The 15,033-nt window shown below is 40.8% G+C and overlaps 1 protein-coding gene across 2 annotated transcripts in view; it reads left to right on the top strand.

Moving 5' to 3' along the window:
* The first annotated feature begins 9,299 nt into the window (after positions 1-9,299).
* Positions 9,300-15,033, top strand: part of LOC122555549 (organic solute transporter subunit alpha-like) — a 31,027-nt gene continuing 25,293 nt past the window's right edge. Inside the window, exon 1 of one of the 2 annotated variants that reach the window (XM_043701574.1) lies at positions 9,300-9,524. In XM_043701574.1, coding sequence (XP_043557509.1) covers positions 9,314-9,524 — 211 coding nt within the window. In that variant the 5' untranslated portion in view covers positions 9,300-9,313. Of the gene's footprint in view, positions 9,525-9,661; positions 9,941-15,033 lie in introns of those variants that run through there. The other variant, XM_043701575.1, reaches the window with a different exon arrangement.

The following is a 15,033-nucleotide window of genomic DNA, read 5'->3' as shown; positions in this document are numbered from 1 at the left end:
CTTGTTGCTTAGTAGCTAGTCTTATTTTTAATGGTGTTATAATGCCAGCTGAAGTTACTACTGACCAAGTCAGATCCCAGATTGAAAACTAACTCAATGGATTATATTTTGTTTTATTTGTATTTAATGAGGTGATTTATCATGGAAACGCAAGCACACACTGCTATAGATTTGATTTTAACATAAAACAGAATCTTCTATTTTGTAATAAACCAAGCTATTTATACAAAATATAATTTATACTATTTTGAAACACAACTAAAGACACAATTCCACCTATCATCACTACTTCACAGTGCTACTTCCACTGATGGGTGAGTGCCGAACCAGAGGACACAGCTTAAAAATACGGGGTAGACCATTTAGGACAGAGCTCAGGAGAAACTTCTTCACCCAGAGAGTGGTGGCTGTGTGGAATGCTCAGCCCCAGAAGGCAGTGGAGGCCCAGTCACTGGATTCATTTAAGAAAGAGTTATTGTCTATTGTCTATTGTCTATTGTCTATTGTCTATTGTCTATTGTCTATTGTCTATTGCTCTAACACCAGAGAGAATTCATTTTTCTATTACATCTATACGTTTAAATTATCTGGGTTTATTTTTCAATTCCTGATCTAGAGAGTTTGATTGCCCTTATCTTGATTAGTCACACAACTGAACTTAAACTTTCTTAGATTAAATAACCCCTTCTGGGTTCTACCCAAACATTTCTGTTCTGGAGCTTTAAACCAAAACCCCTTCACTGAGGTATCTTATATCCTAATTTTTCTGAACTAATTTCTTTCTCTAAGAAGAACTGTTTCATACATCCAATTTTAAGCAAGTCTTCTGGACTGATTTATAAAGCTTTCCAAACTGGGGATTCCCCACTAAAGAAAAATGATTCTAAACAAAAACTAAACAAGTGATTCTTCTAACTGAAAGCAAGCTAATGTTCTTCAATGTTTACTTTGTTTCCTTGTAAAATACTCCCAATGTAAACAAATTCCTATTATCACCCCATAACCTCTCTCTCTCTCTCATATTAAATTAATAAAACCTGACATGTAAATTATTAAACATCATACACATAGGCCAAAACCCATATGCCGCTAGTTCATGCCAGGCTAATGGTAGGGAACATGCAAAACTTGGCTGAAACCCGTGATGTGGGCAAAGTTCAGTGTAATTGCATCCTGCTTCCCTCTGTCCATGGGGAATTAAATGTGGATGTTTTGTAGATGTAGAACCAAAATGTTCTCCTGGTAGAATGCAAAAGGCGATTTATTGCTGATTTCATGATGGCTTTCTTTTCAAAGCAAAGGTGCCACAGGTAATATTTCTCAGTGAAGTTAAAGAGTTCCTTGAATTGTGGATAAGGCTTCCTTTGTTATGCTTTCCTCCTCATCTCTAGTGCAACTGATGCTCCTGCCTTTTACTCTTTTGTCCTTGCTTAATGCAGTTCGTCACACTCCAATGCGAAAGGGAGTCTTTTAAATTCTCCCCATCCCGCCCCACAACTGGAGACAAATTATTTGAATAAGCCATCATGATAGTATTAAAACCTTGTTTGATGCAGACAATATCAAATGTTCAAAATAATTATTTAGTTATTTTTTAAGCACAGTGGAGTAGACTATGTTCTAAATAGTGAAAAACTTCAGAAATAGAACATAGAAAATTACAGCACGGAACAGGTCCTTTGGCCCACAATGTTGTGCCGAATGTAAAATATAATCCTAATGTAAAATATAATAACTTAACCCATGCATCCCTCAACTCACTGCTATCCATGTGTATGTCCAGCAGTCACAAATGTCCCTAATGACTCTGCTTCCACCACCACCGCTGACAACGCATTCCATGCATTCACAACTCTCTGTGTAAAGAACCTTCCTCTGGCATCCCCTCTGTATCTTTCTCCTAATATCTTAAAACTATGACCCCTCGTACCAGTCAATCCTGCCCTAGGGAAAAGTCTCTGGCTATTGACCCCAACTATTCCTCTCATTATCTTGTATACCTCCATCAGGTCTCCTCTCTCCTCCTTCTCTCCAGAGAAAAAGTCTGAGCTTATTCAACCTTTCTTCATAAGGCAAGCCCTCCAGTCCAGACAACATCCTGATAATCGTTTTTGCAAAGTCTCTGTATCTTTCCTATTGTCGGGCGACCAGAACTGGACACAACTCTGAAGCATTAAGGGACTTAGGAGTCCTAGTTCAGGATTCTTGTAACATGCAAATTCAGTTGGCAGTTAAGAAAACAAATGCAATGTTAGTATTGATTTCAAGAGGGCTGAAATACAAGAGCAAGAATGCACTGTTAAGGCTGCATAAGGCTGTGGCCAGACCACATTTGGAATATCGTGAGCAGATTTGAGCACAGTATCTAAAGGAGATTGTGCTGGTATTGGAGGGGTCCAGAGGTGGTTTACAAGATTAATCCCTTTTCATTTGAAAAGTGGTTGAGGATTCTGGGTCTGGACTGGATGGAGTTTAAGTTGAGGATGGTTCTCATTGAGACTTCTATAATACTGAGAGACCTAGATAGAGTGGATGTGGGGAAAATGTTCCCACTAATTGGAGAGAGAAGGACCACAGAGAACAGTCTCAAAGAGAATGGATGACCCTTTAGAGCTTGAATGATGAGGAACTTAGTCAGCCAGAGGGTGGTGAATCTGTGGAATTCATTGCCACGGAAGTCTATGGAGGCTAAGTCATTGAGTATATGTTAGACGGAGATAGATAGGTTCTTGCTTAATAAGGGGTTCAAGAGTTATAGGGTGAAGGCAGGAAAATGGGGTTGAAAACATATCAGGTAGCAGAAAGTTCAGGACTGCAGATGCTAGAGATCAGAGTCAAGAGTGTGGTGCTGGAAAAGTACAGCAGGTCAGGTAGCATCCCAAGAGCAGGAGAATCAACATTTTGGGCATAAGCCCTTCATCAGGAATCATGAAGGGCTTATGCCCAAAATGTTGATTCTCCTGCTCCTTGGATGCTGACTGACCTGCCGTGCTTTTCCAGCACCACACTCTCAACCTTGAAACACATATCAGCCAAGATGAAATGTTGGAGAAGACTCAACGGGCAAAATGGCCTAATTCTGCTCCTACAATGTATGGTCTTGTAACATGTACAGTAAATAGTCACAGAGCCAAGCAAACCTAGTCAGTGGCTAGATGGATGAAATCATGTTGTTGCTCAATTTTGGTTCCATGATACCAAGATTCTTCAAGTGCTGATTTGTTGAATTTGCTTTGCTGGGAGGAACACTGGCTTTCCCAGTGTGGGCTGCATGTTGATGATTGGGAGGAAAAGAGTGCTGATCCATTGCCACCTTGTCTAGCATTGTAATATGTGCAAAGAAACAATCAAACAACCAACTAGCAGCCTGAAATGATTAAACAGTAACTAATCTTAAATTTTATATCATCCCTTTAACTAGCAGTGATTTGAAACTAGCTAATTAGCAACCCTTGTTGCTGGGCCAAATTTGGGATGGGTTCAGCAAACGCAGAGCTCTAATTTAACTCAGTTACTCATCATTTTAAATACTCATGATGTATATTCCCATTGATAATGAAAAAGCTAAATTCAAACAGGTTGACAGTGCCCAACTGGCTTGAAAGGTGCATGCACTTCCTACTTGTAGGTTGGAGACATAGTATATTGTTGAGTGATTTAAAAATTGGGCGTGATTGAATATCTAGCCCACAGACTTACCACTGAACCTATAGTTCATTGCTCTGGAGAACATACAGATTACCATCTGTAAAGTCATTTTATTGCTTTTTTATCTTTGTTGAAATACTAGCTATTAGTCAACTCATGACTAATGCTGGTGTAAAGCATGTAAGAATAAAATAATCATCTTGACCTCATAATGGAAGTACGTGGTGTGACTTGTATTATATTAAGTTTTGCAAAACATTTTCTACAAATGGAAATGTAATCATACATACATTGTATTAAAAGTCTGTAAATTATATTTATCGATTATTTATGGAGAAACTAATCTTTTGCAGAAAACCACAATTTATTCACAAAATAACTAATTTCTTTCCTTAATTTTTAGGGAAATACAATTGTAGAAAATTCAGCATGCAACTTTTAGTGACCACATAATTTATTTTCCTGCTTTGGATATTTCCTGCCACCATGTCTCTCCTGCCAATAGCTATTCAACACAAACTTCTTGGGTAGACATTCATTCCACTGGCATCTGTAATCACATTGCACACATTTCTTCAATTGCTATTAATCACAGCCTTTTCTTTCTTGCCCCCTTAAAAGGTCTGACTATTCTTTGTTAGTTAGTCAATTCTTTGACTGCTTGTTTATGACCTTGTCTGTTTTGCTGTTTTCTTCAAACATGGAAATAAACTAGACAAACGTAGAAATGACTTTTGAGAAAGACAATTAATATTAGAATGGTGAATAATAAGAAAAATAAAAAAAACCAAATACAAATAAATTTGGGCAAGCTATTCCATTTGTAGTAGGCTTTACCTTCTGAATATAAAAATATATCTGTGTACCTCATTAAGTCAGGGCTCTTTCCAGTCCAGTACCCTAACTTGATTTCTAAATAAAAGAAATGCACAAAGAAAGTGACATTTACAAGTAACCAGGCGAGCACATACTAGCAAAAACACTCACTTGGAGCCAAGATTTTCTGTGTTTTTTTGTGTGATTGAATATACCATTAAAGAAAGTACATGTGCATGTTGAGCTTGCAAAACTGAAAGATTTACTGCTCATCTTGGATCATGTCCAGATGGAGAAAAGATTTTTTTTCATCCTTTGATTACTGTGTGCATATATGCTTATATATAATATCTTTTAATTGATGCATTCTCAGGAATCTTGCATCTCATGTTATCCTGTTTCCTCATAAATTTTTAAATCTATTAATCCTCTTTCTCATGAAATGTGAAATCAAGAGATGTCAGCCCTCTGGTCATTATCTCATTATTTTATACTTCCTATTTTTTCTACAGTGCTGGTCTGAACTATTATTGTATTTTAATTAATTTTTCATAAAAATAAACATTGCATTTGCATTTTGTCAGAGAATTTTTGAAAATCTTATTTCAAATTTACTATTTTTGGCCATGCCTTTTTATATGACTTTAAATAATACTCTTTTAGTATTACAGCCATGGATACTAGAATTTCCCAAACTACCAGACATGGATCATTACCAAAACCTAAATTCCAAGAAATCACTTTATTCATCAGCCTATGAATAAAGAAGTAAGAAAGCAATCTGTATCACCGACGGAGATATTCCTAACTTCTTAGTTTTCCTTCCTCACTTTTGCATTCATCAACTTGGGCAGTTGTAATTTCCTATGATATCATGTCCTTTTGCAGATTTCCCTAACCCAGAAAATATTTCCTATTTGTCCTTTTCTCTAAATGAGAAAGTTTGCAACCACAACCAATAATTGCCCTCTTTCCTGCCTTTGATATAAACCTGAGATAGGGCAATTAAACAATATAATTTAAGAAGATTTTCTTTATGATTTTATTATCCGCATTACTATTCCTTCATTTTGATTTAGCTACAGAATAATAGACTTAATTGTCAATGTTCTGAAATTGGTTTGGAGGCAATGGAAATACTTGCTGAACTTGAGGATTAGCTCTATTGCCAACAGTTGTTCATTGACACTGTAGCATGCCAAATTTCAGATGTCACATTTCGCAGCTGAAGCAAGTTGTCACATTGATGGTTATTGAAGCATATGGTTGTTTCAAGCTTCTTATGGTAAAACATTCAGTGCTTCCTAGTGCTCAACGTAGCTGTGTAGGATAAGTTGGAACAGATGCAATCAAGTGTGTCAACTATGGCTTGATTGGTAGCAACTTGTGACTCAAAGTCAGAATATTGTGGATCGAAGTCCACACTAGAGCTTTCAGACACTAATCTAAGCCAGTACTTCAATACAGTATTGAGTAAATGCTGTGGCAATTTTTTTTGTTTGAGATATTAAATGCAGGCCCTTTCTGCTCTCTTAGGTGGGTATTAGAGATTGTGTGGTATGATAATAAGAAGAACAGGGGATTTCCTCCCTGGGCAATTTATATTCCTCAATCAACACTGCTGAAATACTCTGATTATCCAAGCATTACAACTTTCCCATAAGTGGGAACTCATTATGTGAAAACTGATGGCTGTGTTTCTTTGCATTTCATTGGAAACCATACTTCAAGATTACTTCATTGGCTTTAGTGCACTTTGTGACATCTTGAGGTCATATAAATATAAGCCAGTTGACAATGACTGAATGGCATGACCTTCAAATGTTGATAGTGATCAAGGAAACAATTACATATTTGAGACATCTGCTTGGAATTATCTGCAGTTCATATTAATGATGTTGCCAGTACATGTCAAGGTGACAAAACTCTCATTAATTATGGCTCCAACCCTTATTGTTACTGCAATAAAGAGGTGAAGATGCTTTAATCAAGAGGTTGCATTCATTTCTCTCCCACTGGTTAGAAATAGCACATTTCCAGGTTGCGTAATTTTACCAAAGTCCTTAAGTGTAGGGTTGATGATAGCTCCTATTTGACTACCTGACTAATTGTCCACAATTCAACAGGAATTGGGGTGGCGGGGTGGCATGGTGGCTCAGTGGTTAGCACTGCTGCCTCACAGCACCAGGGTCCCAGGTTCAATTCCAGCCTTGGGTGACTGTATGGAGTTTGCACATTCTCTCTGCATGGGTTTCCTCCGGGTGCTCTGGTTTCCTCCCACAATCCACAGATGTGTGAGTCAGGTGAGTTGGCCTTGCTAAATTGCCCATAGTGTTAGGTGCATTAGTCAGAGTGAAATAGTTCTGGGTGGGTTACTCTTTGGAGGGTTGGTGTGGAGTGGTTGGGCCGAAGGGCCTGTTTCCACACTGTAGGGAGTCTAATCTAATCAGGACAAAATGGGATTCTGGAGGCTAATGTGCGAGCCAGAAGCCAGTTCCCAACAACTGGCTGCAATGTTTTTATGCTGTACTAATCATTATGCCAGACCGATTGAATATGAGAAGAGGTTGGAACGATGGCTCCTGGAAGATCAAGGTTACTCGCTTCAGCCCTGACAAATGGCACTGTTATGACAATCATGGACAGATTTGTAGCATTAATGGAAAAGGGTCAAGGGACCAGTATTGATGCATCAATGTCACCCAGAGGCAGAATTTTGAATGTTTGCATAAAGAGGACTGGATTTTGTTTGTGCAGTGGTGGCAGTGAAGATTTGATGGAAAACCCAGATCCTATGACAACCTAATTGTTAATGAGCTTTCATCTCCTGTCCCTTTAACATGCAAGATCCCACCTCCAAAAGCTGCAGATATTATCTCTCAGTTACATCACTGGGAGTGGTGAATACAGCTGGGTCTGCACCCAGCCAGGAGAATCAGCATTGTCATTCCCCTTAGAAGCTGATAAGTGGGGTCACATTGCCAAGACCAGTCAGATTCAATGGAAGGAAGGCTTTGTCTATTTAGAATGAATGACAAAACAAGATGGTAGGTGTGTTGTTGAAGTTAGAAGTGGTGATTTTGTAAAGGTGAAGTATGTGTTAACAATAATAAAACTCAGAAACCTGGAGCACAAGGAAAGATTTATGGAAGAAAACAAAGGCCTTTGAAAAGAAACATATGCTTAAAATTGCAAATACAATCTATAAAACAAATGAAGAGGTCCTTCAAAATGCAAAAACAAAAATAACCCTAAGTTGTACAGAAAAGAAAATGGAGATAAAGTCACCATGCCTCAGGAGAGGGGAGAAGTTGACAAGGTGAGTCCTTCATGATAACCTCAGCCAATGTGGGAATTGAACCCCCACTGTTGGTGTTATTCTGAATCTCAAACAAGCCATCCAGCTAACTGAGCTAGCCAATATCCAGCAAAGAAAGAAACTGACAGCTTTTCAGCCATTTGATCAGAGCTGAAAAGCTACAGGAATTTTTTTAGAATCGTAGAACTGTTACAGCACAGGAGAAGGCTATTCACCTCATACCCTTTTGAAATTAAACATAGCATCAGTCTTGTTGGATAGTATTATATGTGCTGATGACTGAGGCATGTTGCTGCCTACAATCACACACTTCTCTGTCTATACAAGTGAGAAGTTGAGCAAATTACAGGACGAATCATGTGGCAGGATCACAGGTGGGTGGGACCTCCATGTCCGAATGGTCTGGCACCATAATTAAAGGTTAGTTGGCCACCACACTAATTCTGGAAGGTATGACTTTGGATGAAGGGCTCCGGCCGGAAACGTCGATTTTCCTGCTCCTCGGATGCTGCCTGACCTGCTGTGCTTTCCCAGCACCACACTCTCAACTCTGATCTCCACCATCTGCAGACCTCGCTGTCTGCAGGTATGACTTTCCCCTCAGCCTGCGGTGGTCACTTTTTAAAGAGATGTCAGTTTTTAAAAAGCCTGTATTGGCTCCCCACTTCATAAAGCACATCCTGAGTTGATATTGCTGGATGGAGTCACAAAAAGATGTCACATCCCGCTGAATAAAATCACAAGACAGTCACATCATAGGCATCAAGCCTGAGCGCTGTTGGCAGTGCATGTCAGTCCTGTTGGATCTCAAAAAAAGGATGGTAAACAGTACCAGAGCAAAGCCAAAAATCTCCTGAGCTCCTCAAGGATGAATGGCGCTATTTTCTATCCTCTGCCTCCCACCTACGTGGCAATCATTCACTCTAACTCTGATTCTGCATACACACCTCACAAAGCCTCATATCCCTCAAGTTTCAGCAACACATGCGTGATATCCAGTCAAGTGCTCACACTTACCTCGTCCTCTCATACCACTAATTCTTCCTGCCCTCTGCACTTCATTCTCATTAACTCTATTGTCATTTTGTATGTTCGTAAATTAGTTGGTCATGCTCAATGAATGCTGTCCCAGTCAGCTACTGAATAAACAAAATCTGATTATAATTAGAAAACATTCACTTATCATTGAATTTTGGTTATAAAGTTGTAACATTATTAGGTAAAGACAATGACTGCAGATGCAGTAACATTATTAGGCAGAGCCACATGAATTTCCATCTCTATGACTGTATGACTCCAAATCAACAGACAATCTGTTCCCGTAATGTGGATCGGAAAATTAAAAGATAATGCCCATTGCATTGGAATCATTTTATGGCGGCTGACCCATCTATTTCCCCAGGAGCAGCCAGCAAAAGCGGAGTTGACATTTCAGTTTCAATAGTTTGTAATCTCTAAATTACTTTACGGCTTTGATTATTGATGTTTATGTATTGAAGGACGTGTGGGAGTGAGAATGGGTGAAGGTGCATGGAGAGAAGGAACAGCCCCACATTGTGCAGCACTCGCCAGCCTGGTTTGGACAGCGGTGCTGAGCCTGCTCTCAGTCTCACTGCTGACTCCTCACAGACAGTTCCTGTGAGTGTGTGTGTGTGTCTTGGAGAGATGTCTGACGGAGCAAACCAGAGCCTGGAAATTTATTGCGGCTCCAGCCCACCCAGGGCCGTGGATATTTTAAAGAGTAAGTAAGCAAGTTGGCTTCTGTCCAACCCTTGTCGGTCTACTCAGTGGGGAGCAGCGTTTTGTGAATCAGCCACTCGATACCGGGAGGGTGAAGATGCTGCTCAAATCCTGCAACCTGAGCAGCTGAACTCAAACTGGTCAATGGAAAAGGAGCCTGGGGAGTCGCGCAGGGCAACAAAGAGCCCGGGGACAGCCCCAGCTCCAGTTCGGGGGGTTGGGGAGGTGGATGAAAAGGGCCAGAGTCCCGGTGCCTCCCCAGCCTCAGGGAACACTCCCTTCCTCAGGAGGCACTCAGTCTGAGGAGCGGGGCTGCGGCTTCTCCCAGCCCCTGTCACTGCTAACTTTCCGGCCTTTTGCTCGAAGTTGCTGCTCTGCTCTCCCGAATTGATTCCAACTCTTGTCGGAGCTGATGTGGTGAGAAGCTGCAATCGAGCTGTTACTGAACTTTGCTCGATTAGACACACGGAAATCCATCCAGTCTTGCAGCAGTAATACCGTTCTCTTATCTAGTTTTCACCCGTTCATGTGCAACTCTTTCTATTCTGTCCTTTTCAATTTGTTGATGTGGATAACTGCTTAATTTGCTGGTCACAGCATTTTCAGACCATATACTGTTACAGTTTATACAAGTGCCAAACTTCTCTGCTGTCGGTATTTAACTTGCAGCTAGTTCAATGATATATCGAGCAAATACGTTTCCAATTGACATGTCAATGATTTCGTTCGGTATATTAACTGTCCTGCAATCTGCTGGACGATACAATTGTGTTCTGCTTCATTTTGGGCCTGGGGCCTTGTGACTTAGTGGGCAGTGCGCCATCATTTTCATATCCCACCCTCCAATGACCATGAAAACAGTGTTCATGATGTGTTTCACCAGCTTGGCAACTGACCTGCAAGTCCTTCTAATTATTCCTTAAGAGGGGAGGCGTGAGGAAGGCAAATTTTGAGTCCAGCTTGGTCATCACACCTGATTATTGATGTAAATTTACAATTGTTGCCAAAGCTTTTGCTCCATAGTAAAATAAACAAAAATACGTTCATAAGTAACTTTTCAGTAACTGTTAAATAAAGGCTGCTTGCAGCAATGGTTGTCCTAAATTTCTAACCTTGAAACAAACTGCTGAAGTCTTTGGAGCAGTTCACCTGTTTGCTTTCTTTTAACTAAAAATTTATGAAAAAAAAATCTGAAGAAGTGAAGAAAAGATTTGCGTTGAAAATAAACAAAGCAAATTGTACTAAGAGTGAAAATCTCCATTTAAAGAGTTGGTAGGTAGAAAGTGTTTCAATATGCAATCCTACAGTCCTTTCTTATGCAATCCTACAGTTCTGAGTCTCACATATAATGGAATCACTGATCAGCTCCCTGCTTTGGTCGTTTTCCAAAATAATGCTAAGCAGGTTTCTTGGCAGGCTACGTTTTATTAAAAATATTTCAACTACATCCCGAAAATAGCAATACTGTGTCAACACAATTGTTGCCAGCGATTACACAGCATCACGGGAAATGTTTTCCATTAACAATAAATTAATAGAAGGATCTACCCTTCTCATTTTCATTGGAGAGGAAGAAAATCGTATATGCAATTGCGCAACATTCAGCTGATCTGAAAAGGCTCATATAACGAGTGCAGTAATGATTGCTTTGTAGTTATGGTATGGACTGTTATTGTTCGGTTTTCAAAATGTTTTATTTTGCTAAATATTTGATGATAAAATCTTGTAATCACAAACAAGTAGAGTCACAGGTAGATAGGATAGTGAAGAGGGCATTTGGTATGCTTTCCTTTATTGGTCACTGTATTGAGTATAAGAGTTGGGATGTCATGTTGCAGCTGTACAGTACATTGGTTAGGCCACTTTTGAAATATTGCGTGCAATTCTGGTCTCCTTCTCATCAGAAGGATGTTGTCAAACTTGCCCATAAATGGTTTTTATTTCTCTGTTCGCCTTCTGTTCATATGTCTATCAAGATAAACCTTAAACATGCCTGCTTCTACCACCTGTTCTGGCAGTCCATTCCAGGCACCCATTACTCTCTGTGTGAAAAACTATCCCTGCGCTTCTCTAAATGTTCCCCCCTCTGACCTTGAACCTGTGTCCTCTTGAGGTTGACCTTTCCACCCTGGGGAGAAAGCTTCTGACTATCCACTCCATTTATGCCTCTCATAATTTTGTAGACTTCTATCAGGTCACCCTTCAGCCTCCATCTTTCTAGTTAATCCAACCTCTTCTCATACCTAAACCCTCCAGATCAGGCAACATCCTGGTAAACCTTCTCTGCACTCTCTCCAACGCATCCATGCCCTTCTGGCAATGTGGTGGCAGAACTACACATAATATTTCAAATGTGACCTAACTAAAGTTTTATACCACTGTAACACAACTTGCCAACTTTTGTATTCAATGCCCAGCCGATGAAGACAAGCATGCTATGTGCCTCTTAACCACTTTATCCACCTGAGTTGTCAATTTCAGGGATCTGTGGACCTATACACCCAGATCCCTCTGTATGTCAGTGCTCCTCAGGGTTCTGCCGTTTATTGTATAATTCACACCTGAATATGATCTTCCAAAATGCATCACTTCACATTTGTCTGGATTAAACTCCACCTGTATTTCTCTGCCCAAATGTGCAATCTGTCTATATCTCACTGTATCCTTTGACAATCCTCCTCATTACCTGCAATTCTGCCAATTTTGATTAGATTAGATTACTTACAGTGTGGAAACAGGCCCTTCGGCCCAACAAATCCACACCGTCCCGCCGAAGCGCAACCCATCCATACCCCTACCTTTACCCCTTACCTAACACTATGGACAATTTAGCATGGCCAATTCACCTAACCTGCACATCTTTGGACTGTGGGAGGAAACCGGAGCACCCGGAGGAAACCCACGCAGACACGGGGAGAATGTGCAGACTCCACACAGTTAGTCGCCTGAGGCGGGAATTGAACTCGGGTCTCTGGCACTGTGAGGCAGCAGTGCTAACCACTGTGCCACCATGCCGCCCACTGCCACCCTGCCGCCCACAACGGCGTCATCTGCAAACTTACTAATCAGACCACATAGATTTTCCTCCAGATCATTTATATATATAAAACAGACAATAGAGGTCCCAGCACTGATCCCTGTGAAATACCACTAGTTAGTGATCTCCCTTGTGAAAAGCTGCTACTCTCTGTCTTCCATGACCAAGCCTGTTTTGTATCCATCTTGCTGGCTGTCCTCAGATCCTACCAGCCTGTTACAAGGTACATTTTTAAAAGCCTTACTAAATTCCATGTAGACAACATCCACTGTCCTTCTGTCATCAATTATTCTTGTCACCTCCTCAAGCAACTCAATCAAGTTGGTGAGACATGACCATCCCCACCCAAACCCATGCTGACTATCCCTAACAAGTCCATTTGCTTCCAAATGTAAATAAATCCTGTTTCACAGTATCTTTTCCAACAGCTCCCCAACCACTGACATCAGGCTCAATGGCCTAAAATTACCCAGATTATTTTTGTTTCCCTTCTTAAACAAAGAAACCACATTGGCCATTTACAGTCCTCTGGAACCTCACCTGAGGCCAAACAGTATGCAAAGATATCTGTTAAGACCCCAGCTACTTCCTCCTTTGCCTCCCACAGTAATCCTGGGATAGATCCCATTTGGACCTGGGGACTTGTCTAGCTTAATATATTTCAAGACACCCAATACTCCCTCCTTCGTTATGTTGACTTGCCTGAGAATATTCACACACGTTTCCCTAACCTCAACATCTCTCATGGTCCTCTCCTTGGTGAATACCAGTGTAAAGTACTTATTAAGGATCTCGCTCACTCTTTCTGGCTCCATACATAGCTACTCACCTCTATCTTTGAGTGGGCCTACTCTTTGCCTAGCTACCGTCTTGCTCCAGTATATGGTGAAAATGCCTTGGGATTCTCCTTAACCCTGTTGGCCAAGGACATTTCATAGCCCCATTTAGCCCTCCTAATTCCCCTTTTGAGTTCCTTCTTACTTTCCTCATATTCTACAAGGACTTCGTCTGTTTTTAGTTGCCTAGACCTTTCTTCTGACGAAGCTGATAATTTTCCCTGTCATCCAAGGTTCCCAAATCCTGTGATTCATGTCCTTCATTTTCACAGGAACATGCATGTCCTGCACTCTGATTAACTGGTTTTTAAAAGATTCCCACATGTCTGTTGTGGCTTTATCCTGAAACAGCCACTCCTAACCCACATTCTCCAATTCTTATGTAATTCGGTTTTGGTCAGCCTTCTCCCAATTTAACATCTCTATCCGAGGTCTACACTTGTCCTTATTCATAAGTATCTGAAAACATATGGAATTGTGGTCACTATTCCCACAATGCTCCCCACTGAAGCTTTGATAACCTGGCAGAGCTAAGTTCCCAACATCAGGTCTAGTATGGCCCCCTCCCTCGTTGGATTATCTACATATCGTTTCAAAAAGCTCTCCTGAATACACCTAACAAAGTGCTCCCCACACAATCCCCCAGCACTAAGGGAGAAATTAAAATCACCCACTACACCAACACTGTTATTCCAACATCTTTCCAGAATCTGACTACATATTTCTTGCTGACAGCTAGGAGGTCAGTAATACAATCCCAGCATTGTGACTGCATTCTTCCTATTCCTGAGCTCTACCCATAATATCTTGCTGCAAGGTCCTCCAGGGTATCCTCCCTCAAGACAGCTGCGACATGCTCCCTAATGCTCCCTGTGATATGCAACATCACCATCTCTCCCCCCCCCCACCCCATCCAGTCCACCGTTTTTGTTTTCCCTCTGTCTCTATAGTGAATGTAAAGAGGTCAGCCAGGTGTTCCTCATAGTGAGTTCCCTGATTGGAGCTGAGGGAGCTGGACCATTGTCAAGGATTTTCCATGTGTAAATTAAGGGTGATTTGGTAATGGGATACCGACCTCTTTGGAGTTATTTCAGTCTTATCTAAAATATCAATATCCTGGAGCGTTAAGCTACCAATCCTGACTTCTTTCAACCATATCTCTGGGATAGCATCAACATCATAATTGCATGCATTAATTCAGGTTCTAAATTCATCCGTCTTATATGTTATGTTTCTCACATTGAAGTAAATGTAGTCCAAGCCTCCAGTTCTGCTGAGCTCAGTAACCTCTCCCAGACTGTGCTTCTTCTTAGTCTTTAGTCTCAAGCTCTTCCCCAGTCCCTATACTTAATGACTTGCTGCTCTGGCTTCCCCCACTCTACCTAGTTTAACTTCTCCCAAATGGCACTATCAAACCTCTTGGTCAGGATATTGGTGCCTTTCTAGTTTAGGTGCAACCTGTCCTTCTTTTACAGGTGGCACCTTCCCTAGAAGAACTAGCCCCCTGAAAAGTGCAGGATTCTCTTTGGAAAAATTGAGTCACCAAAATGCAGCATTACAGAACATGGGACACTCAGAAAGCTCTTGATTTTTTTTTTCCATTTGTCCATACCTCCTGATTGTTTCCGTATCACTAT

Source organism: Chiloscyllium plagiosum, chromosome 12 (assembly GCF_004010195.1).
Source record: "Chiloscyllium plagiosum isolate BGI_BamShark_2017 chromosome 12, ASM401019v2, whole genome shotgun sequence".
Classification (NCBI taxonomy): domain Eukaryota; kingdom Metazoa; phylum Chordata; class Chondrichthyes; order Orectolobiformes; family Hemiscylliidae; genus Chiloscyllium; species Chiloscyllium plagiosum.
This window is presented reverse-complemented; position numbering and strand designations above follow the sequence as displayed.